A 27868-nucleotide genomic window follows, 5' to 3' on the forward strand; every position below is an offset into this window, starting at 1 on the left:
TTTTGGCACTCATTTTTGATTGTGAGGAACTCAAGGCTTAAAGATGATAAAGCACCTTTGAGGGAAAAAAAATTAAATCTGTTTATCACAGATTTCTTAATGTGTATTAGAGCATTTGTTCTGTTTACCTGGAATTTATAGAATCTGACTACTTGTTTTCTGGCTTTTTTTTTTCCTCCTCACTCATGTGTTATATTTTGGATGGAATTAATTGGAGTTGTGCACAGAAACTTCTGTGTTTGTTGCCACTGACAGAATTTTGTGTGTCCAGCATCCCCAGAGAAGCAGCTTCAAGATAAGAAAAGTAACAGCCATTTCTTTGTGCTTTGGTTTTTTTGCAGGCTGCATTCTTATGATAGATGTTTAATATTTTAACATCTTTTGCTCGCTGGTGTATTTTTTTTTTTTTTTTAGCTCTTCTGACCTTTTGCTGTTATTTCCTCTCCCAATTTTAGGAGAAAATAGGAACCTGACAGACTCTGAAAAATGTAGGAAAAATGGTATTTAGAGGGTGTGCTGTCTAGGTATTTAGCAAATGAGGATTCTCCCTGTGGAAGCCTGACACTACTTTTGAACTGCCCTTTCAAGTAGTCTCAAAGGACCTCTTTGGTGGACTCCTTCCAAGTAGACAGAGACCTGAAAGGTTCTCCTCATGGACAGTGGAGGTCAGGAGGCATAAGCACTGATGAGAAGGTCTAACCTCGTGGTTGGCAGAGGCAAAGTTGCCTGCTTTGGTCCCAGCAGTGATGTCTGCTTGCCTTGCTGCTGGGCGCTTTGGTAACTGCTGAGATGGTGGACTCCTTTTGTAGCCCTTGTTGTGAGAGGATTGTGGGAAGAAGACTCCTTGCATACATTATAGCTACTTACCAGTGTGCCAAAGTAGAAGACAAGGACTGTCCTTCTCATGGAAAAGCTGCTCTTTATAACAACTTTATAACAAAAGACAGGCAGAAGACTTAAAATGGAGATGAAACAGCAGGGGATTGCGAAGACCTCCTTTGTACCAGGGATTTGTGGGGCTTTGAATCATAGAGTGGTTAGGGTTGGATGGGACCTTAAAGATCACCTGGTTCCAATACCCCTGCCATGGGCAGAGACACCTTCCAGTAGACCAGGTTGCTCAAAACCACATCCAACCTGGCCTTGAACACTTCAGCCTCTTCCCCATATTTCTGTTTTATGCCACATCTCACATTTGGTTGTAAACTGGGAATTAAACTTGGCAAGATCTGATTAATTAAGGTTCAAAAGGGCTCTATTCCAAAGATAACTGCTGATATTCTGGTGTCCTGTTTTTATCTATCTCATTTCTAGGGTGGTTGTCGGCAGCTACAGAATGGGTAAGGGTGGAAGGGACCACAGTGTGTCATCAGGTCCAACCTCTCTGTTCAGTCAGGGTCATCCCAGAGCACATTGCACAGGATTGTGTCCAGACTGTTCTTGAATATCTCCAGTGAGGGAAAGTCCACAACCTCTCTGGACAATCTGTTCCAGTGCAGTCAACCGCAGCCTACCCTAGTACTAGTGGCATCTTGAAGTTGAGGCTGAGGACCCCTGCAACATGAGTGGCCCAGATTAGAAAGGTATACAGGGAGAAATGTTGGTGTAGTTCTTTGCTCTCTTTGACATGTCTTTTGAAGCTCCAGTGTCCCTGGAGCTGTAGACTTTGTGACCCTCTGAACCCTAACCCTAATGATTGCTTGAGACTAAGGCTGAGGTCCTCAGCACCCTGGGTTGCCCAGATTAGGGGTCACAAAACTTGCTTTAGGAGGAGCATGCCATGGACTTTACCTGCTTTACACAGTTTTATACTTCACATGGGGAAAGGATTCTGCTATAGGAAAGCATAGGTTAATATCAGTGGAAGCTGAATAACAGCTCAGGGACATATCTTAGAACAATATTCCTTTTTCTTACAACTGGTGTTGAGCAAGTGAACACTTAATGACTCCTATGTCTAATTATGGGATCCTATGATTTGTCTTGGCATGAATTAAATCCTGCACTCACACTGGTAAAATTATTCCCCTGAAGTAATTTCTTTTGACAATAGCATTTGCCTTGCAGATGCTAGTGATTAACCACAAGTTTCAGTTGTAAATACTGCAGTTGCTTCCATCCACTAGACATTCTTGACTTCTTCTCCTTTCTCAGTGTTTCATGACTAAGGGGAGCAGACAAAAGTCAAACCAATGTTTTTGTTTTTCCTTTAGAATCATCATTTTGGAAGTCCCTGATATAGCAAAACAGTTTCAACCAAATTACACTCTGTTTCTTATAGGTTTAATATGCGTTCGAGAAATATCTGTTCTAGATACTGTTGTTGCATAGATGCAAGTAACCATGGGGAAATAAGCACTCAGAAAAGTTAGTTTGTTTATTTATTTATTAAAACCAGCACAGTGAGGAGGGAATCAGTTGTCAGTGCCAGATAATTAACTTTCCATGTTACTTGTGTTTCTTTTCTGATTCCTTGTCCATTATTTGAGACTGTGTGATTTCTAAGTTCTCCTTCCAGTTTTATCTTGATATACCTCCAAAATCTTTTCTTTTGAGAGCATCCTTCTTGGAAATGAGCTTCTTCAGTAACAGCCATAATGCTAAAGAATGTTCTGAAATAAATCAAAATATGACGTAACATCCAACGAAACAATCTCTGGGGAAAGGTTAGGAGACGGGGCAGATAAAAGCAAATAGTAGGTGGTATGACATTCCTAGTAATTAATATTTTGTGTTCCTTCATATCTTCTGACTCTTCCCTCTTCCTTCTGGAATGCCAGCCATGAAGCAAAGCCTACCCTACACCTACACTGGGTAGGTGTATTGTTCAGTATAAATACTCTTGCTTCACATAAAGTCAGAAGAAACCAGTCTGGAAGAGAATTCACAAGGTTATCTACTCCATTATCCTATATTATCTGGAAAAAAAAGAGTGTGTGCTGCTTTCTCATCTGTAATAGAGATTTCACCACATTCCCAGCTAATCTGTTCTCTTGCTTCACTGTGCTTCATATTAGGAGAAGTTGTCTACTGATTGACCTGAATATCTCTCTATGGTTTAAGCTGATTACTGTTTCTGCTATCCCATGCTTTCCTTATGTAACAGCTTTGAAAATTATTACTACATTCCCTTTGATCTGAAGTTTGCTAAGTATGCCTGTTACAAAAATTACATTAAGTGGACAGATTGAAGACCATTCTCATTTTTGTCGCCTAACTGCCAGTTGGTGCCTTTCTTGTGTTGAATGCAATGCCCTACACTAGGCGCAATGCTCTGGTTAAGGTCTTGCCCATTATAGATCTTATTTTTGTATCAGTGTGTCTTTCATCTCTTCCTTCTTTCCTCTATTATCTCTTTCCTCTCTCTTTTCTTTCACAGCAATCTGATTTTATTAAATATTGCTGACGTGATTAATTTTAACTCACAGATTTTCTTCTCAAGAACTGATTTTTCTTGAATCATTTCACTTGAAGTGAAACAGGGAAGTTCTGCCACACTTCGAGGTATGGTGATATGGTCCTGCTGGAAAACCTGACCTCGAGTGTCTCAGTTGTGTGGAATTCTTGTGCTTTTGGTTTTTTTGGGTAGCTATCAGGCTCGTGTCAGCTTTACCTGAGACTAGAAGTATTAGTATAACTATCCTTCCTAGTTTTGCTTCGTAGGATATATGTCAGTGAAATTCACGGCATCAACATGGAGTCTTAAAATGGAAAATAAAGAAGAATCAAACAATTATTATTTTTTAATTATTATTTTTTAAGGGAATCTGAACCAAAAAGTAAGGTATTTAACAGCAGCTTTTTTCAGACACTGTATGTAAATGGTCTGTTATGCATTTAAGAAACGTAATGTAATGTAATGTAATTATGTATACATGTATTTATTAGAATAGGTTTTATCACTGCTTATTTTTTATATCATATGGAAAATCTTTTGTCTAAGCTGAAGTAAGATGTGTAGTAATCCCTGCTGCTGTGTGATGCGTAGAAATGCAGGTAAACCACCTTCAGTCTACAGTTTACTGTCATTCCAAAGCAAAACCTTGCTTCTCTTCCATATTGAAGGTGTAGCATGTCTATTTTTTCCTGCTTCTCTGTTTTTAATTCTTTTCCTTAACTTAGCCTGTGTCTAGCCTGGTGAACTGAAAGGTTTTGTTCAGTAAACATAGCGGAAGACTGCAGTTACCAGGTGAGATTTTTCCTTAGCCCCCTTGTCAACTTACAACTGTATTAATGTCTGAAGTGCCTTCTTTCTTCTCCCCAGTGAATTAACTACCATAAATAATACATAAAACTATGAACTGCCTTTCACCTTGAACAAGCAGTCCACAAGGTTGCTTTAGACACTAGTCAGGATTATGTCAAGATCACTAACTTGTTACTATTCTTTTTGACTTAATTGCGTTTTTCTCTCACTAAAGTGAAAGGAATAGTAAAAACTGTAGTTGTATTAATTCCAAATAATCATGGACTTCAAAACTGTTCCTTTGCACTTTGACTTTGAAGACAGTATTTTTTTATAGCTTGTTAGATTGACTTGTGCTCCTGAGCTGTAGAGACTATTTTACAGCAGCAGTGAATGTAGGCTGTTAATTTATAACTCGTATCTATGAGTAGTTTAAAGGTGGAAAAAGATGGTTCTGATAGTTAAAAAAAACAACTCAGAGTGATGACAATACAGCAATACTCAGTTTAGACAGAGTTTTAATTGCTGGTTTCTAATATCTGTCCTGGTAAAAAAAGTGTTCAGAAGCATCAAACAAAAATTGGCATAGTAGGTGTCAGTTTAGTGATCTAATAAAATTTAAGTGGAGGCTGGTGTCATATCTTTGTGCTGCTGGAAGGGCCTTATGTCATCTCTGTACCATAAAGCTGATTGTCCTGTTGCCAAAACAGGACACAGTGATGCTCTTCCTTTAGGAGAAATGATCGACAATTGGCCTTCTTGCCCATCTTTATTCTTGAATGCATTTTGCCTAAGGGAGGGGCTGGATGGCTGTAGGACAGGAGCTGACATGTGGAACCTCCTGAGCAATTTTCAAAATTAAGATTAAAAGCCTAAGCCAAGAAGTTATTAAAAAATGTAAATTAACCTGATAAGCAGTGGTCTTTTTTTTTCTCTCAAGATTAGCATAATATTCACATTAATTATGATACTGCTAGATTTTAAATTGGTGGAGGAGTAGCCATCTTTAAGTCACAGTAGCGGGAGAAGCTTAAATGTACACTTAAGATGGCAACTCTACTCTCAGAGCATCTCTTTTAGCATTCTGTCTTCCACTGTGCCTCTCCTTTTGATGCTGAAACTTTTTGAGCTGGGACATGTCAGTTACTGTTTCATTAATGTGCTTTCTAGTTTTGAAGAGCCTAAAAGATGTGTCATGGGCTGAGTCGAGCACAATGCAACCTATTATATTTGGATACAATCCTTGCCTCAGAAAATGTAAAATATGAGTTGGAAAAGGTATGAAGGAGGGAAGAGGTGAAGATGGAAGACAGGGAATATTATGTTAATGATACAAACAGCTAACATTTAATGTAACAGGAAACAGCTTAGATTGCATCTTGCTCAACAAATATCTATGATAACAATTTGTAGAATGAGAAGATTATTGAGAAGTCAGAGAAAATCTTCATCTCTTCACAGGTTAGCTGGAATGCTAAGGTAGGTCCCTAGGTAGGTAGGAGTTTAAAATATTATGATGATTTCCTTTGTTTAGGTGATTCTTAAGCAGATCTTTAGAATCCCTTCTTTTTTAGAAAAGGTCCTTTGAATCTCCCATGTGATACTTTCCAGCTGCCTAAAATTTTATAAAAAATGATTGTTACATGATATGGGAATGCTCCTTCCATTTTGACAGTCAACATTTGTGAAAAAACATTTGTGAAAAAGGAGGAAAGATTTTGTTGGTTTTGTGTGCGTGGTGTTGTTAACATCAATCTTGAGAAAAGCAGATGAGATCCTGAGCGGAACACAGTGACATTAAGGGACTTACCTGTGCATGCCTTGCCGGCAGCTGTCTCACATACTGAAATGGTGTTGCATACTTAAATACAGTGATGGGAGATCGACTTCTGTCTCTCTGCCAGTCCTGTTAACTGCCAAATTGCAAGCTAAGTAGAAGGGTGAAAGTTACAAAACTGACACCTTGAATTCCTGCAGGAAGCTGATAGGAAGCTTGTACCCATGCCGTGGCATATGTAGTGTGATTTCGAAGTGAAAAGGTCTTCTTAAAAGGGGTATTAAACTCTCAGGTCATTTTAGTCTGCATGCTTTCAAATTGTAAGGGGATGAAGGTGTTACAGCAACCCATTATCAAGAAACAATGTTGTAAGTGGTTGTGGCAGGGTCTTGGTTAGTGCCAGGCAGGAGTGTGCTGCTTAGCTTTAGGCAGCTGCTTTAGGGATCTCTGTTGTGCTGACCTTTAGGTATCTCTGTTGTCACACTCTTTAGGCTGCATGATTATTCTCTGCAGAAAAAAACAGAGCCTTCCAGACCTTTAAGGCATGTGTCATTCCCATTCTGGATATGTAAAAGCTTAGGGAAATCACCATAGCCAAAGTGACTAAGAAGAGTGAGAAGAGTATTCACTTTTCCTGTGGGACATAGATGTTACAGATTAATCCCCAATGCAGTTTCTATTGTTGGGCAGATCAGATCAGGTCAGGACCTAACACTTGTCTCTGTTCTGAGTTCCTACTACAAGAGGTATGCAAGGCCTCAGACAAGACTGCTGATGCCTCAGTGGCCCCATTCCTCCAGTCCAAACACATCTCTCTACATCTCCATTTACACCCACAGGCACAGGACAGGTAGGTGGCTGGGGCTGGCGTTTTGTTGGCTGTGTTGTACCTCCTGCCCCCCACTCAGGTAGTGTGCTCAACAGCATCTGCTTCAACAGTAGTCCCTAAGCCCACACCTTCCCCCTTGCTCCAGACCAGTCCTTTTTTTTTTTTTTCTTTAAGGAAGACTTAGAGCTACTAGAGCACTGCAGTTTAAAACAGATTGGGAAAAGATCGCAAGGGTATCAAATGTTGCTGAGATGTTTACAAGATCAGCATGGACATGGCACGTTCTTTGACAACTAAGTGTAACAGTCAATGTGACCAATGTGGTTTTACTCTGTGACTAAGTATATGAGCTGACTTATTCAAAAACATGGAGAAACCGGCAGTTTTACAACCTTGTATTATTTTCCTTATACTGAGAAGGGCTTCGAACTGAGAGTTAGTTAGGCTGTTTCTTCAGACTTTTCTACCTCAGCACGACCTTGCACAGCTCTTTAAGGCTTGCTGGCCCCTTCTCTCTGAAGAGCAAATGCTGATGATGCTACCTGCGATGGATCTGATATTTCCTGTCTGGCTGTCCCCTGCCAGGTAGGGTAATGGTCCAGTTTACGGGTCATAGCAGAAATCTGTGCCAGCACCTCTAACTTTGGCAAGCAAGACTGAAGCACAAGCAGAGGAGATGCAATGTTTATCTCTTGAGAATACTGTTCTGTTTCCATGGCAGTAGACAGCTCAGTCCAGATTTGGGCAATCTTGTCTGCAAAGTAGCATGAAAAAAATTCAGAGAGGAAAAATTTGACTGCAGCTGAATGGAGGCAGTCAAAATTAATCAAGCTTGCATACACTGAGATTAGGTCTGCTATGTGAAACTGCAGACACTGTGAAGAAACCTCTTTGCTTCCTGCATAGCTCAGTCATCTGATTTCAAATCTGCCTGCCTCAGTCGGTGAGACTGTGGGAGACTTCTGCACCTTGAGCTCTAGGAGTTGCCCGTCTGACAGGTGAACTATAGCTCCTCACAGTGGGAAGACAAAACCATTGCAAAAAATGATTATTAAACTTTGAATAAACAGTAGAAAATTAACTGTTGTTACAAAGTATCTTCTGTACACTGATAATCAATTAAATTGCTATTGCTTCAGGGATGCCTCGAAGATCATCAGTGTAAACATCTTCCAAAGATAATCTTTTAAAACATATCCTTGCCTTCTTGGCGTATGTGTATTATGGTCTCTTCCTAAAAATTAATGAATTAAGAGTGGAGTTTGCTAAGGAAGAAAATGATAGATGAGGTAGGTTTCCAGTTAAACTTTGGTGAAACACAGAAGCTAGGTGTAATAATACCAGTCATCTGAAAACTGCTGTAGTCCTTTTAGTGTGTTTCCAAAGATTTTGGGAGGATTTCCTGACTTCCTCAGATAAATCACCATCATATGTGGATTATGTATCAGACTTGAACTGATTCTAGGAGAAGATTAGTAAAAGGTACTGAAAAGACCTAATCTTTTAAAAACACAAAGTAGCTATTCAATAACAGTTTGAATATCAACTGAGGTAGTAGATTGAGTGTGTGCTGAATGATAGATAACATAATTTACCAAAGTAAAAGTGTAAAGGTCTCTTTAATTTTTTTCCCCCTGGGAGTCAAATTATATCCAAATCAGTTTGATCACTTTAGAGACTTAGAAACTAAATATTGCTCTAAATTTCTTTGCAAGGTTGCTTATTGGTATATGTACAGTCCCCCTGTAAACTGGGCGTTTCTTAATACAGTCTTTGGCAATGAAATGAAAATGGCAGATGTTCCAGAGCAAACTGTGTTGTAGATGTTTTTGTTTTGTTTAGGAGTTTTTTGTTGTTGATTTGTTTTGGGTTTGTTTCTTTTCTGAAGAGACTGCTAAAGTAAACAATAAGGCACTTCTGTTTGGACAGGTTTAGTTCTTTCAGGGCATGCTCTTTTGTAGCTGAAGAAAATGAATTGTCCTGCATCTTCTAGGTGACTGTTGATTATTTATATTATGGGAGTGCTTAAGACTTGCAACCAGGTGAGGCCCTCATTATGCTGACACTGAAGTTTTATTATTAATGTGTTGTCCAAAAACTTCAGTCAAATGAACGAGATGGATAAAAAATAAAAAATCACAGAAATTTTAGGAACAGCATTTCCCAAAATTTCCATGAGACTGCCAGGAAGCAGAAGCCAAGTCAGTAAAGGCTAGCTCAGCTCTGCTGTAAAACAAGATGTGTGGCTTGGGCATTTCCCCATTTTCCATCTCTCTGCATTTTTGAATACAAATTGAAAGTTTTGTCCCTTTTGAATGAGGGAAGCTTGAACCCAAGAGCTGTTTGGAGGTACTGCATTCATTTCCCTGTCTCTTGGGACTCTGTATGCTTGACTAGGACATTCCAAGACTTTTTTTTACAGTCTCTGTAAGTACAAAGAGCACCTGGAAGAAGCTCAGTCCATATATTTACATTCTACTTGAACTACAGAGTAAACGTCTGCTGAGGAGCTCAGTACGGTTCTCACGGTTTAATGAGCCTTCTTTACAAAGACACTATCTTGCTGGGAGGTGACAAACCCTCAGAAGCGGCATCATGTGCTGGCAAGTTGTGAATGAGAAAAACACATCACTGACTTTTAACTGGAATTGAAGCAAGTTTTTCAAGATAGATCAAAAATGCAACTATTTCAGCATTGGGGACTAAATATGTAAGTATAGACACAGCCTGAGGCAACACGTCCTTTTATAAGCAGAATATAAAATCCTAAAGCTCTTGAGAAAATCTGCATCCCACAAACGTGAATCAGCACTGACAAAGCTGCTTGAATTACAGCAGAAACAGGTGCGTAATCCTTCTTTCCACCATCTTGCATTGCTAACACCTCTGGCATTGGTAATTTGTGGGAGCCAACAGGCACTTCAGGGTCATGAAGGAAAAAGGCAGTGCCTGGAAGATTACGGTGTGGTTGACATTTAGGCAAAGGCCATGTGCGGTCTAATCCTGATTTAGAGGAACATTGGAATCAAACATGAAGGGTGAACTGAAACAGTTTCTAAGGGAAAAGTAGGTGAGAACACGTACTTCGGAGAGCAGGTACCTGTAAGAGCAGGTACTTTGGATCTGAAAGTTTATGAAGCTGGTTGGAGGAGGTGATCCATTGGAAGGGCTCCACTTGCACTGTATGTGTGTTCTTGCAGCATCACGGGCAAAACTGTCCTGAGCTGGGGGATTTTCACCCTCAAGCACACCAACCTTTCCTCTTCTTTCAAAGAGAGAAACCCAAAGCCTGTTTTAATGTACATACACTTTACAATTCCATCCCCACCACCAGGGAAGGCAAAGACTTAACCATGTAGCACGGGTTGTACTGGGGATTACTAATTAGGCAATGTAATTAGCACTCACCTGTTTTTTCTGCCATGTCTTCTCAAAGAGACCCCAGTCTTGTGTTCTCTTTTTTTAGTTTCCTTAATAAATAAAACACAAGGATCTTTTCCAGTTTTTTAATGAGAGATACCATATTTGGCTGAATTTCACAAGGACCTGAAATCTGGCGTGGGGGAAGGCAGATGAAGCACATCTGTCTATATACAGTCTCTCATATGGGGACTCCTGCCTGCTACTGTGGGACTAAGAGTATGCTGATTTCATGGCACCTTTCACATTTTGTACATCTGTTTTGTCCAATCTTAGTTTTATTTATATTTCTCTACAATAAGACCTTTTTTCAACAATTCTGTGTTATCGATCAAACCAAGCTTGTATCTCAACTGCATTATCTAAAAATGCAATCGTGCATTGGAATTTAAAAATAATGACAACTTTCTGCTGGCTTTGTTTTGAGCCTCATCCAAATGAACACCATGGCTCCTTACAGTTGTATTTCAGAGACATTTACTTACTCTATTAATTTGGGGGTTTTTTGCAATTTAAGATTAGGATTATAGTTAACCATTAATGTACTTTAGTATAATGTGGCTGTCATGTTCTGCAAGATCTGTAATGAAATAGTATATGTAATCGTTAATAGTAGAGATGATTATAAATAATAAGGGAAAATAGAAAAGTAAATGAAAGAAGTAGAAGCTTAAAAAATGTTGATGACAGTGGATATTTAAAATAATTGGTTAATTTAATAATCAATTACATTGATGTAAATAGGTAATATTTTGTCTGTGTTGCACTATGTTCAATTATAATTTTCCATTATAAAATTGATTATTTTTTGTTTCCAATTACAACATCATATGAAAAATATGAAATGGTGATCTGCACTAGAAAACTTGGTGGCTTCAGCTTCTCATGCCCTCCTCAGGAAGGCAGGTGTTATCTGGCTAGGATCACCTTCCCAGGGACTCATTGGTTAACAGGGACAGAGCTCCTCCAGAAGGTGATTCAGAACATGACTTTAACAGGGGTGCACTGCATTTGGTTTTCTTTTGCACAAGTCCTTTCTTCCATTTACTCCTATTGTTAGACAGCTGTTAGCTCAATGACTTTGCTTTGCAGTATTCAAGCCTGCAAGAAGAATGATTGCTGCTAGTAAAATGCTCATTTGGCTTGGGTTTCTCACAGCGATCTTCATATTTAATTTTATTTCTTCGTTGGTTACAACAATGACATGGGACCTTTCCCTTTGTAAAGGACTTCTTATCCAGCAGGGAAAATTGGTTGTGCATTGTTCAAAGAAAGTCAAAGTCCCAAATCCTGAGCTACAGAAATATTTCCATTTGCCTTTTAAGTGAATTTGTTTGAGAGTATGTGTAAATAGATTTTGGTTTTGTTGTGGGTTTTTTTTTCATTTGCAGAGATATTTCATGGTAAAATTCATTCAGCAGACACATTTCTCTGTCTTACATATATCTCATGCTTTCACTCATACTGGAAGCACTGAGGAGTGCAAAAATTCAGATCAGGCTCTTGTAGGGAGAAAATTAATTCATAAATGTCATTATGTCTGTGTAGAATATTGTCATTCAAGAAAATTTCAGCTCTGGAAAGTCAACATCTAACATAATTTCATCCTTTACTGAAAAGTCTGCCACATGCTGAAACTACAAGGAAGAATGACACACAGAGAAATTAATAGCATTATATTTAGTAACAGACAAGTTATAGAATATGAAAATTTGGTATGACTGAAGGACTATTATATTCTGGAAGAGACCATTCCTTTTCTTACCAAGTGGAAAAATTATTTCTGTGGCTCACTCTTATCCATGCAATAAACCCCCTGTGTGCTTCACAAGTCCAAAGTGTAAAGTGGTTGCTCATAATACGTGCCTCTTTCATGGCAAAGGCATTACAGTATGACTGTAATGATTTTGTTTATGAGATGACATCCTTGTTAGTCTTAGGTTTCTTAGGATGTTGAGTGGGTTGTGTTTTGTGGGTTTTTTTTTTTTGGAGGGGGTCTGGGTTTTGTTGTTGACTTTGTTATTGTTTTATTTTGTGGTGGTTTGCGTGGCTTTTTTCTGGAGGGCGGTTCTTGTCTTGTAACTTGAGCACAGCTGTGGCACTTGAGCAGGCAGTGACAGTTCTGCAGGAAGTCCTGGTATTCTGTGATGATACAGTTTGAGTAGTGTTTTGGCAGCTACTGCCACCCCATGGTTTTCCATATTGGATGAATGGTGCAGAGCTTTAATACGTTACATTTCTCCAGAAACCTCTTTTAGGTCGGAGAGAAGACAATGAATATTGACTTTGTCTTACTCACTCCTTCTCTATGTCCCCTTTTGAGAAAAATCCCGTCTGCAAAGAAAATCTAGTATGGCATGAGTGGCCATAGGTGGCATTAGGATGGCAGAGTCCTTTCCACTGTATTTACAACTGTGTAATTGAATATTAATTTTGGTTCCCTGGGTTTTCACTAATTGATTATATCTGTTTTGGCAGGGTATATTTTGCCCTTTTTTTAAGTAACTTCAGAATGTACATCTGGAGAAAGCTTCTGAAACCCATTTCTTAAAGTTGCTTCTGCTTTGGGAATCTGTGTTTACATCATAGATGCTACATATAGACAGATCTGGGTTAAAGCAATCTGGTCTAAACAGAGTGTCCTTTGAGCATTGCTTTCAGCAGAGCTTTGCCCTCCAGACGCCAGCAAGTGCCCAGCTGAAGGCTCTGATGCGGAAAGTTTCAGACACCATTATTCCACTCATTTCCCTGTGTAATCAGGGAATACCCTTGGTGGGGAAAAAGATTTTTTTTTTCTCCTTTTGAGGAAGTGGCAAGAGGGATTACCTCTCATGTTGTATATCTTCTCTTTGAGGCTGGAAGCTTCTTTCCCTTTTACCAACCCAACTGAAACCAGGCATCAGTGTAGGCAGTAGAAATTAATTCAGCTGGCTTGTGGGCAGACACATTGGACTCACTCATGTATTATAGTGCATAGGCATTGGTTTCCCTGATATATTACTGGGGACTCCCAACTTCCATTCCCCCTCCTGCGCTCCCAACCTCAGACCTATGCAGTTTAAGAAGCACGAGAGAGCACCCACTGCTCTTTATCTGTTTTTCTCAGCTGATACGAAAGTTGGATCCCCTCTCCTTGAGCCGGACCCCCAGCCCCCCCGCTGCCGGCTCGCACCGGAGCTGGCTCTGGGGGCGCCCCCAAGCCAGAGCGCTCCCCGTTGTCGCGGTCAGCCTCCCTCTCTTGGGGGCTGAGCAGCTCCTCTCCGCAGTCACCTGTAGCTAGCGCTGCTTTTTCTGCATTCCTCCGAAAAATAGCTATTCTCAGCTCCGATCCCTTCCCGCATGTTTTACTTAAGCGAACCAAATGTCCATGTTCCAGGAGCGGAGGTGGTGTTGCCTCTCTGGGAAAAATGCGGTCTTCGCTTTCCCTGTCGCTTCCCTGCGCCCCACAGGGGCTGGAAGCAGGGGGCCGGGAGGTGTGGAGGGCTGGCTGCGCTGCCCCTGCCCCCGCCCCGGGGAGGAGCTTCGGCCCCAAATGAGGTGCGATTTCACCTTTAGGTTCGTCTTCCTGGAGCGGTGCTGGAATTACGGCCGTCCCGGTCCCCGAGGCGCCCCGGCTCTCTGCTCATGACTCTGCGCTCCGCCGGCGGTCCCCTCTCCCAGACTCGACGTGGAACGGCCGCATTCCCCCCTGTAAAATGAGGGGAGCGGGATCTCCGCGCGGGCAGCGGGAACTGCTGTTGCGCCTGTCGGAGTTGAGCATGGAGGGAGGTAAAACAGCCACCTGAACGCGGAGAAACACCCGAACCACAACAAGTAGTCTCGCCTGGCAGGGCGGCACGGAGAGCGACTGGGGCCGGAGTCCACCCGGGAAGAGAAGCCGCCGTCGCTCCCCCGGCGAAGGTAACGGCGGGGCGGCGGGAGGGACCCGCGGGGCTGGCGGCGCTGATCCCACCTGCCATTCCCCGAGATGCGCGCTCGGCTTCGTGATTTGTCTGAGAAAGTAGCGAGCCGAGCTCCGCACAGACAGCCTCTCCCGGGGTTTGCTTGCTGCCTGCGCTTATGGAGTGCTTGGTATTTCTTCCCAAAAAGCAACCCCTTCCTCCCTTCTGCGGTGGGGGCGGGGGAAGAGGAAAATAGCTAAGCCTTCCATTTTTTCCCCCTCGTTAAGCTGTTAGGACAATAAAAGATAGATGCCCATTAAATAATTAACCGCACACTTTCTGTTCCATCAGCTCGGTTCACGCAGCCCCGCGAGGGAGAAGGGGGTGGTGACGGTGGCGGATCCGTACGCGGGAGAAGCAGCAGCAGTGCCATTTCGGTAGCCTGCTTCCAGGGGAAGCAGGAGACAGCCCGGAGCAGTGCCCGGGGCGGGCAGGCGGCAGACCCCTCCTAAGAGGAGCGTGCAGAGCTGCCCGGCGGTGGGTGGCGGGGCTGGCCAGCAGGGCTCTCCCGGAGTGCGGGTCGGCGGGAGATTTCGGGGATGGAGGGGGCTGGGGCAGGTCGCAAAGGCGGGGAATAGCCCCCCTACGTGGTGCCTGGGGGGCTTCTCCTCTATTTTTTCTATTTGCGTTTAAGGCAGAAGCTCGTCTCCCGCGGACCTGCCGGCGACCGGCTGCCCCCCGCCCAGCGACCGGCGCCCCCACCCAATCCCCGCCGCAGCCTCCCGCGCTCTCCCCAGTCATGTCCCACCCGGAGCGATGGGGAAGCTCGAGGACAACGAGAGGGTGATCCTCAACGTGGGGGGCACGCGGCACGAGACCTACCGCAGCACCCTGAAGACTCTGCCGGGGACCCGCCTGGCTCTGCTCGCCTGCGAGTCCCAGAGCGAGTCCCCGGGCGGCGAAGAGCGGCCGCCGCCGCCCCCCAACCCACCGCCGCCGCCGCCGGCGGGCGGCTGCCCGGAGCCCGGCAGCGGCTGCAGCCCCCGGGGCAGCGGCGGCACCAGCGAGTTTTTCTTCGACCGGCACCCAGGGGTCTTCGCCTATGTGCTCAACTACTACCGCACCGGCAAGCTGCACTGCCCCGCCGACGTCTGCGGGCCCCTCTTCGAGGAGGAGCTGGCCTTTTGGGGCATCGATGAGACCGACGTGGAGCCCTGCTGCTGGATGACCTACCGCCAGCACCGTGACGCCGAGGAGGCCCTCGACATCTTCGAGGCACCCGACCTGCTGACGGGCGAGCCGCCCCCCGACGGCGACGACGACGACCTGGCCGCCAAGAGACTGGGCATCGAGGACGTGGGGGCGGCCGCCGAGGGCAAGGGCGGGCGCTGGCGGCGGCTGCAGCCCCGTGTCTGGGCGCTCTTCGAGGACCCCTACTCCTCTCGAGCCGCCAGGGTAAGCGCCGCCGGCCGGCGCTCCCGCCCAGGGGCTGGGGAGGCCGGCAGGCTGCCGGGGTCTCCTGGAGAGGGAGGCGAGCAAGTGGGGCATCAAGGGGAAGCTCGCCCCGCTCGGTGTGTGAGTGCAGAGTGATGCTTTTGGTGGGCCACTGCAAAGCGGGGACGACGGTCCCCCGTGAGGTGGTGGTGCTTTTCTCCTCTACATCTGCAGGTGATGTCAGGCAGCATGGCGCTCCCTCTCTGCCAGCACCTTCCCCATGGGAGTGCACATGGGGTGAGGTGGGAACTGTGCTCTGGGACACCCCCCTGGCCTGGATGGGGGTGTGGAGGTGTATTCACTGGGGGACCTGTTTGTGTGTGTGTGTGAAGAGGAACAGCCCCAAGGTGCCCTCATCCTCCCTGAGCACCTGCATGAAGGGGCCTTTGGGGCCAGGGCAGCTGGCGCTGATCTTGGGTTGGAGGTAAGGTGGTGGCAGCGACACGGGAGAGTGACCTCAGCCCTTTCTCAACTTTGCTCTGTCTACACTGGTAATCCTGGTTCAACGAAGTAAGTGTGACAGGGGGTCACCCTGGCTCTTCCTCCATTGATTTCTCAGGGTGACCGTCACTGGCTCTGTGACTTGAGGGTATGGGGATGAGACAGTAAGTGATCATACTGACTTTCTGTTATTTAGATAGACATTTTACATTTTGATGCTGACTACTTTCTACTTGGATGATTTGGATTTTAGTTCTATCTTTTAGTTGCTGTTGTCAGGGGCGATGCAGGTTTGCTGTCTAACTTACTTTGGACCAAACAAACGGTTGCAATTCCTTTGAAAGATATATGCAGCGATGTCTCAAATTTAACAACAAGAAAAGCAACCACCAGCAAATCCTCCCTGGAATACAAGACGAATGTAATTGGAAATGTTTGATTATAAAATGGTAATAAGTGTTTTGCAGCATATTTATCAGGATTCCCATGAAGTACTCAGAGCTAAGCCTCATCCTGCAGAAAGTGCAGTTATGGTGGGTGTCATCTCCTGATCAGTTCCACTGATTTCACTGGCAGTCTCATAGATGTGCATATAAGTGTGTGGTTTAGTGACTTACGGAATTGTACCCCATGGCACGATGCAGTTTCTGGCAGCTCATCCTCTGAGCTTAGTGAGGTAAGTTAAACGGAAAGTAAAAGTCCTCGCAGCTATTACTATCACTTACTAAGTTCCAATGGTATGTTTTTGAATGTTGCCCACCAGTATGTTTTCCCTTGACAGCTGACTCCAGCTGATTCTTAAAATATGTTTTTAATGAAGGATGGGTTCTGAAGAAGAGCTACTTTGCTCATGAGTGGCATACCTACATTGCTCGCATCTTAGCTGTCTGAATCCTAAAGAAAATTTGGCTGTCAGTTACCTGACAAAACTGTAATGCGTGTGATGATTGCCCTGCAGGTTGTCTTTCACCCACTGTTTTGTGGAAAGTTGCTGACAGGGTCAAAACTGCAGCTTTTACGGTGAGTGGATCTTTCCACTCACCTTTGCTGGAGAACTGAGAAGTACGGAGTAAATACTGAATGGAAGATACCAGGAGAAACAGAAAGATAGGCGTGCTGATTGTAGTTGTGTCCTGGAGGTATAGCTGGGTTTTCGGTCCAGACTTTGGCAGAACCTGTAGGTGCTCGCTTTCCAAATTTTCCATTTGTACTAGATCATCCTGAACTGTCAGTGGCTTGGGTGAAGATATTTCAAGTTTGCAAAATGAATACCGTAATTAACACTATAATAGCAAATTGCAATATGGCAGTGTTGATCTCTTAGAAGATATTTACCTTTTTATAACTTAAAGACTGGTTTTAAACATTTTATTCTGATTTCAACCCCAGGCAGCCAGACTAAGGCGGTGTCAGAACCGTAACAACAGAATCTAAATCAATGTTTTCATTTTCTCAAGGCTGCCACTCTGTGCTTGGTCTTTCAGGTAGGGAGACAACTTTGAGAATTTTTGGCAAGTTTTAAAGCATTCAGGTGAATTTGTATTTAAGGACTTGCATGCACTTAGTAAGCATTCTTGAACACGATAATTTAGGGTGATGGTAACCTTAGTTTGGAACTGAGACATTACTGTGAATTCAACATTTTTCCACACCTGAAAAAAACCCCTATTATATTCTGAGTATTCTGGCAAATACCATGGTGTCTTATGTCATTTGAGATGATGACTAACTTTAAAAACATTCGAGTGAAATCCTGGCCTCACTGAAATCAAGACAAAACTATGAACATCAATCTTCGTCTCATAGTGTTAGCTACTGACTCGTACACCACTTAGATTATGGTGAGGCTGCTTAGTGGTAAACTTTCCTAAGAACTGTGATAATTTTTTTTTTTTTTTAGGTTTACTGTGTGATTTAAGTTCAGCAGTGTCTTTTTCAGGAGGTATGATGGTGATAAAAATGGGATATTTTCTATTAATGAAATGGTACTTAATATTTGTGATTTTCTTTATTCTAAACTGCGATCTCTAAAAATAGAAATTTATAGAAATTCAAATATAAGTTGCCATGGTAACCTCTTCAGGGATAGTGCACGCACAAGATTATTCTAGCAAGACCATCCAGTGATGTTATATAAATAGTGGAACTAGTTTATTGACAAGAAGGTTTACTGTATTTGCAATTCTAAAAAAAAAATTAACTTTTAGTGCATGCAGTTTGATATGCAGATAGTGACATCTACTAAACATGGAGTTTGTAAATATAAAATATAATCCATGTACATATGATTACTTTGAAACCTGCAACACTTTTCTTTGTTTTCCAAGTTCAGGAGTTAGGTCTGAATGTTATTTCTGTTTTCATTTCATTGTTTTGGATTTCATAGACTGCGAAATGAAATTAAAGAGTACAGCGGTACTCCTTTCTCTCCAGGCTTAATAGACTGATCATTCACATTCTATTTGACAGAATGCTGTTATGTAGATATGGGAAGCTACATAGGATACTGTCATAGGAGGAGAAGCGCTGGGCAACTAAATCTTTCTGTGCATTGGTTTCAACATCTCTGAAACAGACACTTGATCCTTATCTGACTCATATGTGCACTGTTAGTTTTGCTAGTTAATACCTGTAAGTGATTTTGGTGTCCTTTGATGGCTCAGATGCCAGCTTTAGTAAAAGTGCAAAGATACATCCAAATAGTTCGTAAGAAAGTACAAGAGGCAACATTAAGCACTGAGTTTAAAAGAGTGTCTGCAGATGTCCAGCAGGAACTAGAAAGTGCTTGTCTCAGATATGGTATTTCAAAGTAATTAAGCCTTTAAGGCCTTTTTACTTTTGAATAATATGTGAAACATGATGCTGTTTAAAGAAGTAATTGGTGTTTGTCACTGATTTTTCTTAAGGATTATGTGTTACTCCTATACTTAGTTCAGGAATGCAAAAACGGCCCTGGAATTCACCAAGTTTGTAGGTATATATCCTTAACTTTTTGAGAAGACTGTAAATCTGTTCACGGATAAGAAGACAGCACCTGCGAAGTTGAGTGGTTCAGCAGCGCAGGAGTCAGCATGGCCCGGGGTATTTGGGGTGGCACTGCCATTTGCAGCAGCTGAAGGCAAATTACACAACCCATTTGCTATATGGTCCTTATCTCTGGGAAAGATCCTTAATTACTTGGGAAATATAAAACCTAATTATGAAGCATTTGTCAAGTTTCCTATAAGTAAGTATTCACTGCAATGCAAATAAAACCACAAAAGCCTTGCAGTCCAGGCATCAAGCTACATACTTTGCAAGTGTTCTTAAAAATACGGGTGCTCCTTCATTGTGACCTGAGGAGCTGTATTTGAGCAGTGGGCAGTATTGTTGGAGGGAAGTACAAAGTTCCCATCTACGACTTTGTGTGATGCTTAATTGTCAGAGATTCCTTTCAGTGTCCTGTAGCAGCTTTTCCAGCTTTGAATGTTCAGTGAGGTAAAGAATCAGCTGAAATGAATGAGATGGGAGAGGAGAAAAATATAATTTTATAGACCCTCTTGAATGGCTAAAGGCACAGAAATTATACTGAAGAAAATTCTTATAAAAGGTAACTTATGTCTTTATTTGTTGGCTTGCTTACCTTTATGTTTTGTCCAGGTACCTAGATACCTGTTTTGATATGTGTCAAGAAAGCCTTGATTTAGGAAGCCTGCCGTGCACTATGGTGAATGACAAAAGTGAGTTATATTTTTAGGGCTTTGCCTGTTCTGATGCAAGACAGGTTTTATTTTTGGTGGAAACAACACTGCTGCGATAGTCTGAAATACTGTGAATGGAGTGGTGAAGATACGTTAATCTCAGAATATATGTTTGTAGATTAATAGTGAATAGCAAAGGTTGTTTGCTTTCTTAAGTAATAGAAAGCCTCCTAATATATGTGGAAATCTTTGTCTTGTATTCAACAAGGAAAGCAGATACACTTTAGCTTTTACCATTTAATTATTAGGTAGGCAGACATCTTCTGTCTGAAAATGATACAAAGAAAATAGCAAAGGTTGATACAGAAACTGCAAGGAAGGTGTTGCTTTTGCCATTTTGGTAATCAAAGTGCTGAATTTATTTGTAAGTGGGAAAATAGTCCATTAGATTAAATTGGTGAAAACCAGTCATTCTGCTTGAAACATTTAGACTATGGGAACTGTCCTTTTTAAAGACATGAGAAGATGTGTTCGAGAAGATGTGTTCCTAATGACAAAAATCATAATGCATCACTGTTACAGATATTCATACACTCTGTAGCTTCATGTGTACATGGGCTGACTAAATCACATGATAAGTAATTTTTATTAATTCTGGCATACTGGCTTTTAAAAGTCTTAATTGGAAATTCGAGCTTAATATATGATGTATACAATGTAAACTGCTGTGATCTACATGAAGTATAGATGGTCTCTGATGGTACTGATATCAGTGAGGTAAAATCAGCAAGATTTCTGCCTTCCGAGCTTATGCCTTTTCCTCTACAGCTGTTCTGCCTGATGCTGCTAGTGTTTCCATGGAAACAAGCCAGCTCTTGGCTTCCTCTTCCCATTGAAAACAGCCTTCTCACTGTCACTTATTCATCTGGGAAAAGGATTTTGTCATGGCTCTGACATAAATGCCACAGAGATTATCTGTCCTATCATTTCAGAAATAGATGCTGTTAGGCATGTGCACGTGTCTACACCCACATTTGTCTTTCAACGGCTCTGAAATAATTTGGTTAATGGACTTAGACTGAATTTGCTTTGGTATAACTGGAAATGGAAATTAGCTGACTATACACAGCCCAAGATGATAACAATGTGAGAAATATTTTTGATTGAGAAATTTGGCAGACCAAGTGCTCTACCTTTATGTAGGTAGCATAGAATGTGGTATCTGTCATATTTGTTTACAGTGGTAAAATTCTTACATGTTTTACTTTGAGAATGAGAATTTGTCTTCAAGCTGATTAAGATGGTGGTGGGAAGAATAGCTCAAGTTTTTTGATGAATACTGCATAGGTTTCAGTGCTACCATCAGATGAGGTATCATGTTATTATGCACGTCATGTAATGCATTCAGGATATGATAAAAGTGACGCAAGTAAACTAGTATTTTCAAGATCCTTTTATTCTTGAGGTGTCTTGTAGTTAGTCCAAAGTAAATGTGTCAATCAATAATCTGTGAAGAAATCAACATTTTTTTTTATGTGGTCAATTTGGGTTGAGTCATAATCAAAGAAGTTCAGGACTCAAATTCCAAATCCTTGATCAGTATCCTGTACTGTAGGAACTTCTGAGATATTTTAAGAGAAGTTTGTGTAAAACTTGCCTGTCTTTTTCTCCCTCAGTGATCAGTGGCCAAAAGGGACTGTTCTCTTCCTATGAAGTTGCCTTGCAATTGAGGCACAAGATGAGAGAAAAGGCATCCCTCTGTAAATTTTTAATATTTTAATAATCTTCTATAAAGTGCTGTCCAGTAGTTTTAAGATGGTAGAAACAAGTTCTTCTCATTATCAAGTGCTGCTGTTCATTTCTCCAGAGATGACTCCTGCTTGTTCTGTGCTTCAGACTCTTGGCTCATCTTGGGGAAATACGGTTTCCTTCAGCCACAACTGGAAAGAAAGAGTTTGTGCTCTCTGTATTTAGCACCCAATGGGGATAGTATGTTCCCTTTTATTCTCTTTATTAAATGCTTTTTTACACCTCACCTCTGGCAGCATGGTTTACATAAACTTACTGACTTGTTGTAGAAACTTTTTGGGATTTCTGCAGGTGGTTTGTCTTGTTTTGTGTATTTTTTTGTTTGTTTGTTTTGGTTGTTTTTTTTTTTTTCATTGTGAATAAAGTAGTTAGGCAAATAAAAGACAGGTGTGGTAGTAGCTGGAATATCAAACTATCAGTTATTGTTTTACTTAGTATTTCTTATAGTAATACAGTTCCTTTACACACACTCATTCTTTCACAAGCACACACCTTTCTAGTATAAATTAGTAATTGCATAGAAATAAAAATTTGTTTTTAAAGAAATACTAAACAAGGCTATTAAAGAACTTTATATGAAGAGGAAATAGGGGAACTACATCCACTCTAACTTACGTGTATTCTTATTTCCAAGGAGCCTTTTTCCTGGTGCAAGGGCTGAAACATGAGAATATTTCACAAAACAGAAATAATTTAAAGTGGTAAACAAAGTATTCAATTTATCAACATGATAACAGGGATTCAAGTCGTAGTGATGACCTGGTACATTTTTTCCCTATACTGACATACATATGTGTATATTGATATAACTAAATGGTAATTTTGTCAGAGTGCTATAGAAATAGCTGTAGAGAATGAACATGAAATCACATGGCTTTGGATTTTTTTTTTAGTTCTACTAATGTGTTTAATTAACATCTTTGTTGATACTTTATGATGACTAAAGCGCTTTTGAAGGAAAAACTCCACTTCCATCTGTAAATCACTAGTGTTAAAAATAGAATCTAATCACATGAAATACAATTTCCTGTGATTTGTGATTTGCTTTACAGATTTCTTGACTGAAGTGGTGGTTTGAAGCTTAAAAATGAAATTATCCAATTATGTATTATAACAATGTGTTGTTATTCCCCCTGCTGCCCTTAAATTGAAAATTCTGAGATGTTGCTGTGATTTTGGTCTTTTTACCAGTATGTTAATTATTACAGTGATGTAATAATTCAGTCCTTTCTTATTACAGACAGCGTTTTGTAGTTTTCTTAATGTTTCTAGGTGAAATTTAGATATCATGTCTTTGGTATATTCCTGCAAAATGCTCAGTCTCTTAGCCTAGTACAGAATAGTGTGGTAAAGTTCATTAATATGCATTAAATACACATAATATCATCTAGACTTATTTCTGAAACAAGTATAGTTTCTTACATGTTTACATTTTCATTAATGTATAGCATACAATATTATATTTTTTTACTGTGCCTAGTCGTTGGAAAAAGGCAAGTATCCCTTGAAGTTCATGCATTTGGTTTGGATAATTTGTAGAGTACTAGCTACATAGCAGTAAGCTTCTTTTTAATTGTTGAATACTTATCCTAAGAGAAATAATTTTTCTCTAGGAATTACTTCCACCGTGCTAATATGCTTGCTTTGATAAAAGCACAAAACTACTCCCATACGATGGGTCTGATAGTACGTGGGATTTTAGAGAAACAGAAATCAAATGCTAAATCTCAATTAATGGCTGAGAAAATTTCATTGGAGGAGGTGAAATTTAGTAGAGTGTGACGGCTGTGGAACAGTGCTGTGAACTGCTGGGTACTTGTTGCAATAATGAGGAGCACAGACTGAGTTCCTAACGATTTTGCAAAGGGACTTCATTGGTGCTGCCCCAGCACTGGGTGAGAGAGCTTAACCAGCCCCAAAAGCATCCTGCTGGTGGGTGCTGTTAAGTACGGGGAAGAATAATGTCTTCTAATAATATTTCTGTTGTAATTTCTCAGATCATAAACATTCAGAAAATACGTTAAGCTTTTATATGCTGTGAACTACACTCTAAGATTGAGGGTAATCAAGTATGTAGTAGATAATATTTTAAAAAGCCTGTGCCATAACAGAATTTTAATTTGTTTAAAGTAGAGATAAAAAGTATTACAGGACAATATAAAGATGTTTTTAAAGTATACAAATGCCTGTGTAGAAACTTCCTTTAGTTCTTAGGAAATATCAAAGGAGATGGCCTCATTAGCCCTTATTTTTACATAGGTATTAAAAATTTCTCTGTAGTTTTCAAGCGAGCAATATTTACCACTGTCATTTGGTAAACTTCTACTAATATGAATGACAATTATTTTTAATATTTGGTTTCAGGACTATCTTCGTTTTCACAGGATAATTGTTAAGATCTGAAAGAGTTAACTTAGATTTTATTTTTATTTTAATATCATCCCAAGTGTTACAGAGGTTTTTTTAATGACAGGAATTTTTCAGAATTTAAGTTTAATCTCGATGTGGTTTGGAGAAGAACCTTATTTGTCTTTCTGATTTCTGATCACATTTGGGAAAAGACTTTTCTTGCATTTGCAATTCTAGGTCTGATACCTACTCTCAGATTCTCGTTTGAATTTTAGGGTATAATTGATGCACAAGCACATCTGAACTTCACCTTGAACATCCTTCCCTTAGTCTGCAAAATTGTTTTTAAAAAGTATAAAAACTCAGTGGAGATGGAGTTCTGTCTCTCTACAGCTTCCTGGGGAGAGGAAGTGGAGAGGGAGGTGCTGATCTCTTCTTGGTATCCAGTAACAGGATGTGTCAGAATGGTTCAAAGCTGTGTCAGGAGAGGTCTAGACTGGACATTTGGAAGCATTTCTTTACCAAGAAGCTGGTCACACACTGGAACAGGCTTCCTATAGAAGTGGTCAATGTCCCAAACCTGTCAGTGTTGAAGAGGAATTTGGACAATGCCCTTAATACCATGATTTAACTATTGGTTCAACCCTGAAGTGGTCAAGCAGTTGGACTAGGTGATTGTTTTAGGTCCCTTCCAACTGAAGAAATCTATTCTAGTCTAAAGAAATAAGTTCTGGTCTTCCAACCTTCTTTTCTCTTACAGTGGAAAATTAAATCCATTTATTTAATAGTGATGGTGTTTCCTCTTTTCATGGTTTAAAAATGAAAGTGTATATAGTAAAAGGCATATAATGAAGGAGAACTCAAGCAGGATAGGATTTCAGTTTAGGTATTGAACATCAGCACTGGTGTAAAATTCACTATCTGTTCATCATCTGGTAATACTTTATGTTAAACAAATTGATTTAAACAAATTAGGCATCTTAATCCTTTAGCCAGTAAATTTTATTACTGGCTATATTTGAGACTATTTGAATATAGTTTCAAATTTGAGAATCGAGTCTTTTGACAGCAGGACGGAGTTATTTTCCCGATTGCCTACGTGATGTACCTGTGCAGCTTGGAAAAGAAATGGCTATGTTTGTCATTTGTCTTCGTAACAGGCATGTGAAGCCGATGTTGCAGTGACCTGTGAATGGTCAACAAAATTGGTTTGATGCATTGCAGCTACAGGGTCTCCTTGATTAGTCATTGCGTTATTGAGGTTGGTGCCTTGATAGCAGAAAAAACGAACTCGGGGAATCAAAAATGAAAAAAAAATAATAAAAGGGAAAATTAATCTTGGGGGGGCAGTGAGCTGTTAGGGACTGAAGCAAAGAATGTATTTACATTATTTTTGTTTGTCACAATATAGGCAGCCAAACCTTAAAAGTGGCAAAGACATTTTGTGTTGCATGTGTCTTTATTTTGAGTGATGTTCATTGCTTTAAGGCTAGAAGATGCTGGGTTTTTATAAACTGCAGGTTTCTCTACTTACACTTCTTGCTGCAGTTGCCTCTTCCTTAATCTGTGAGAAGGGAGCTTTGATCTTTTGATCTTTTCAAAATTACTGCCCTAATGACTAGGTTAATGACGTTTTTGAAACAACTGTTGGAAGTAGGTACAGTCTCCACCCTCTATTCAGGAGTTGTGATAGCTCTAACTGTCTCTTAAAACTATTTCTGAAGGCTTTCAGAATTGGCTCTTAGTTGGCTGTTTCTTCACTCTTCAGCTGAGGTATGTTGCATTCGGTATCTTGCACTGTCCCTGAGCCAATGACTAGCTATTCTAGTGCTTCTGAATCAATGCCCTTTCCAATGCTTTTATAGTAAAATGAACCATTCTGCTATGGCTTGAAGCACAATGATAACTATAGGTATCTGTCTTCTGTTAATATTACCTTTAGTGGCTGTGTTAGCAGCTTTTCTTTGAAATTGTGATGGCATGCATCGACTGAAATGAAAACCCTGCAAAATTTCAATGACTTTGTATTCTCAACAATTTAAAGACATTTTAAATTGTCGTTTGGTAGCAGAAATGACCCATTAGTCTCTAGAGAAGTGCAGATGTAGTTTATATTGGGTTTGTATTTCACTAGAGCAACCTCTTTTGCACTGCAGTCCTGGCAGATTCGTGAGATGAAAGCAATCCTCTTTGAAATGATACCTGCTTTTATTCAAATATCAATAGCTAATTTTCTAAAATAATGTGAAGAAATATTAAACTCCTGACTTGTGCTGCTGCTGTTTGTGTACTCCTTGCAAATACAGATCAGGAGGTGTGTGTTCGTAATTATAACGAACAAACTTTGCAAATCTTATTTTGTTTCTTTACTGGCATTGTAGTTTTGAAATAAAAAGGTAATTGCTACGGTTTCCTAATCACACTGGGAGTAACATGCTGCCTCCAGAAACCCAGGTCTTGTCTCTGGGTTGGAAAGTCTTGGCCAAAGAGGAGGCTAAAGAAAAATGTGTGACCTAAATTTTTCATTGCAATTGTACTGTTCAGACAAGTATAGTGCGACAACTGTGCACTGCAGAAACAGGGGTGAAATGTGAGTCTGAGACAGGAGAGGAAAATGTTTATGGCCTTAGTGCTTTCAATCTCGGTGTTTTTATCCATATATATAAATATGAATGCAAATATTTTTGTATGTGTGTATAGATATATGTACATGCACTCAGACACACACATACATTTCTAAACAAATTAATATGTTGGTGTTCCTGACCTGTAATTATGATGGTCGAGAAGATTTTATTTTCTTTTTTTTCCATTTGTCCTTGAAGATTTTAATGAAGAAGGCTGCATCCTAAATTTCATGGCTTAATTCAGTGTTCTTGCTTATACTTGTTTAATTCAGTTTCCAGCTATAAGTCCTGGAGTGTATGAATATCTTGCTTTTTTAGGCTATGACAGATCAATCTTACTGGATATGCATATATATTACTATATTGGTTTAACAGTCTTTTGTTAATCATGTTAAATAACAAGTAGTGTTCCATTCCTTATAAATTTTATCTCACTAAAAATGGGAGAGACCTGAAGGAGTTACATAACTTAAGGTATCTTATTTTCTGTGAATTATCTCATCAATGACTCTCAGGGCCAATTAAAGCTTTTCCTGCACTTGTCATATTACTAAATGTCCTTTGAGTGAAGATTTATTGCTGTCAGATGGTTGTGAACTCACAGCTTTTTCTCACTGAAGGTTTTGGATCTCTCTGTCTAAATTGGAGCCTTATTTTCGAAGTCCTATGAAGATTTAATTGTTTTCAAAATCTTTATCTTTTTGTCTAATGTTATTATAAATGACCATCTGGTTCAGAGTTCTTAGGTGAAGGATTGGTCAGTTTTTTAGCTTTTAGAAAAACAACAAACCAAAGCAAAACAAGGTAAAGTTGTTTTCACTTGGAAATTCTTGCAACTTAGGACATCTTGTCAAGAGAAAGTACTTACATTTACACTTATACTTGTAGTCTCAGGAAGTGTAACTTTGCTAAAGTAATTTGAGCTCAGCAATAGGTTAGAAAAACAATAAGAGGCTGAAGGACTGTTGTGACCAGATCGAGCTTTGACTGATGTAAGGAAATCCATCCACACCTGAGAGCTCTGCCTTTCCTGCAACAAATGCTACATCGAGATGGAAATTGTTTTACAGTGTTTTGTGCAGACATGACTCCATTATGACGTGCATTATGCATTACGTAATTGTGCTGGTTTAAAGGTAAACCAGCAGGGGAAATGAACTCAACTCAAAAGAGAGATTATAAGTCAGAATAACAATTTAATAAAATAATACAATAAATACGATTATACAGACAAACAGTTGGTTTTAACCCACAAAACCCAAATGTATAACCCAGCACCCTGGGGCATGAACAGAGTGGTGTTCTTTGGGCCCCCTGAGTCCAAAGGAAAAGGAGAGGGGAAAACCTGTTGGTGGGAGAGCTGTTGCAGTCCGGT

The 27868-nt window shown here is 40.7% G+C and overlaps 1 protein-coding gene across 9 annotated transcripts in view; it reads left to right on the forward strand.

Annotated features, from left to right (window-relative positions):
* Positions 1-13627: 13627 nt before the first annotated feature.
* KCNC2 (potassium voltage-gated channel subfamily C member 2) overlaps positions 13628-27868 on the forward strand; it is a 102673-nt gene continuing 88432 nt past the window's right edge. The window contains exons 1-2 of one of the 9 annotated variants that reach the window (XM_039386687.1): positions 13628-14112; positions 14788-15548. In XM_039386687.1, the coding sequence (XP_039242621.1) occupies positions 14910-15548 (639 nt within the window). In that variant the 5' untranslated portion in view covers positions 13628-14112; positions 14788-14909. Of the gene's footprint in view, positions 14113-14540; positions 14631-14787; positions 15549-27868 lie in introns of those variants that run through there. The other 8 variants (XM_027747768.2, XM_027747759.2, XM_027747761.2 and 5 more) reach the window with 8 other exon arrangements.

The sequence above is a fragment of the Pipra filicauda genome, unplaced genomic scaffold, assembly GCF_003945595.2.
Source record: "Pipra filicauda isolate LSUMZ 115617 unplaced genomic scaffold, ASM394559v2 scaffold4_size7858003_pilon, whole genome shotgun sequence".
Lineage (NCBI taxonomy): Eukaryota > Metazoa > Chordata > Aves > Passeriformes > Pipridae > Pipra > Pipra filicauda.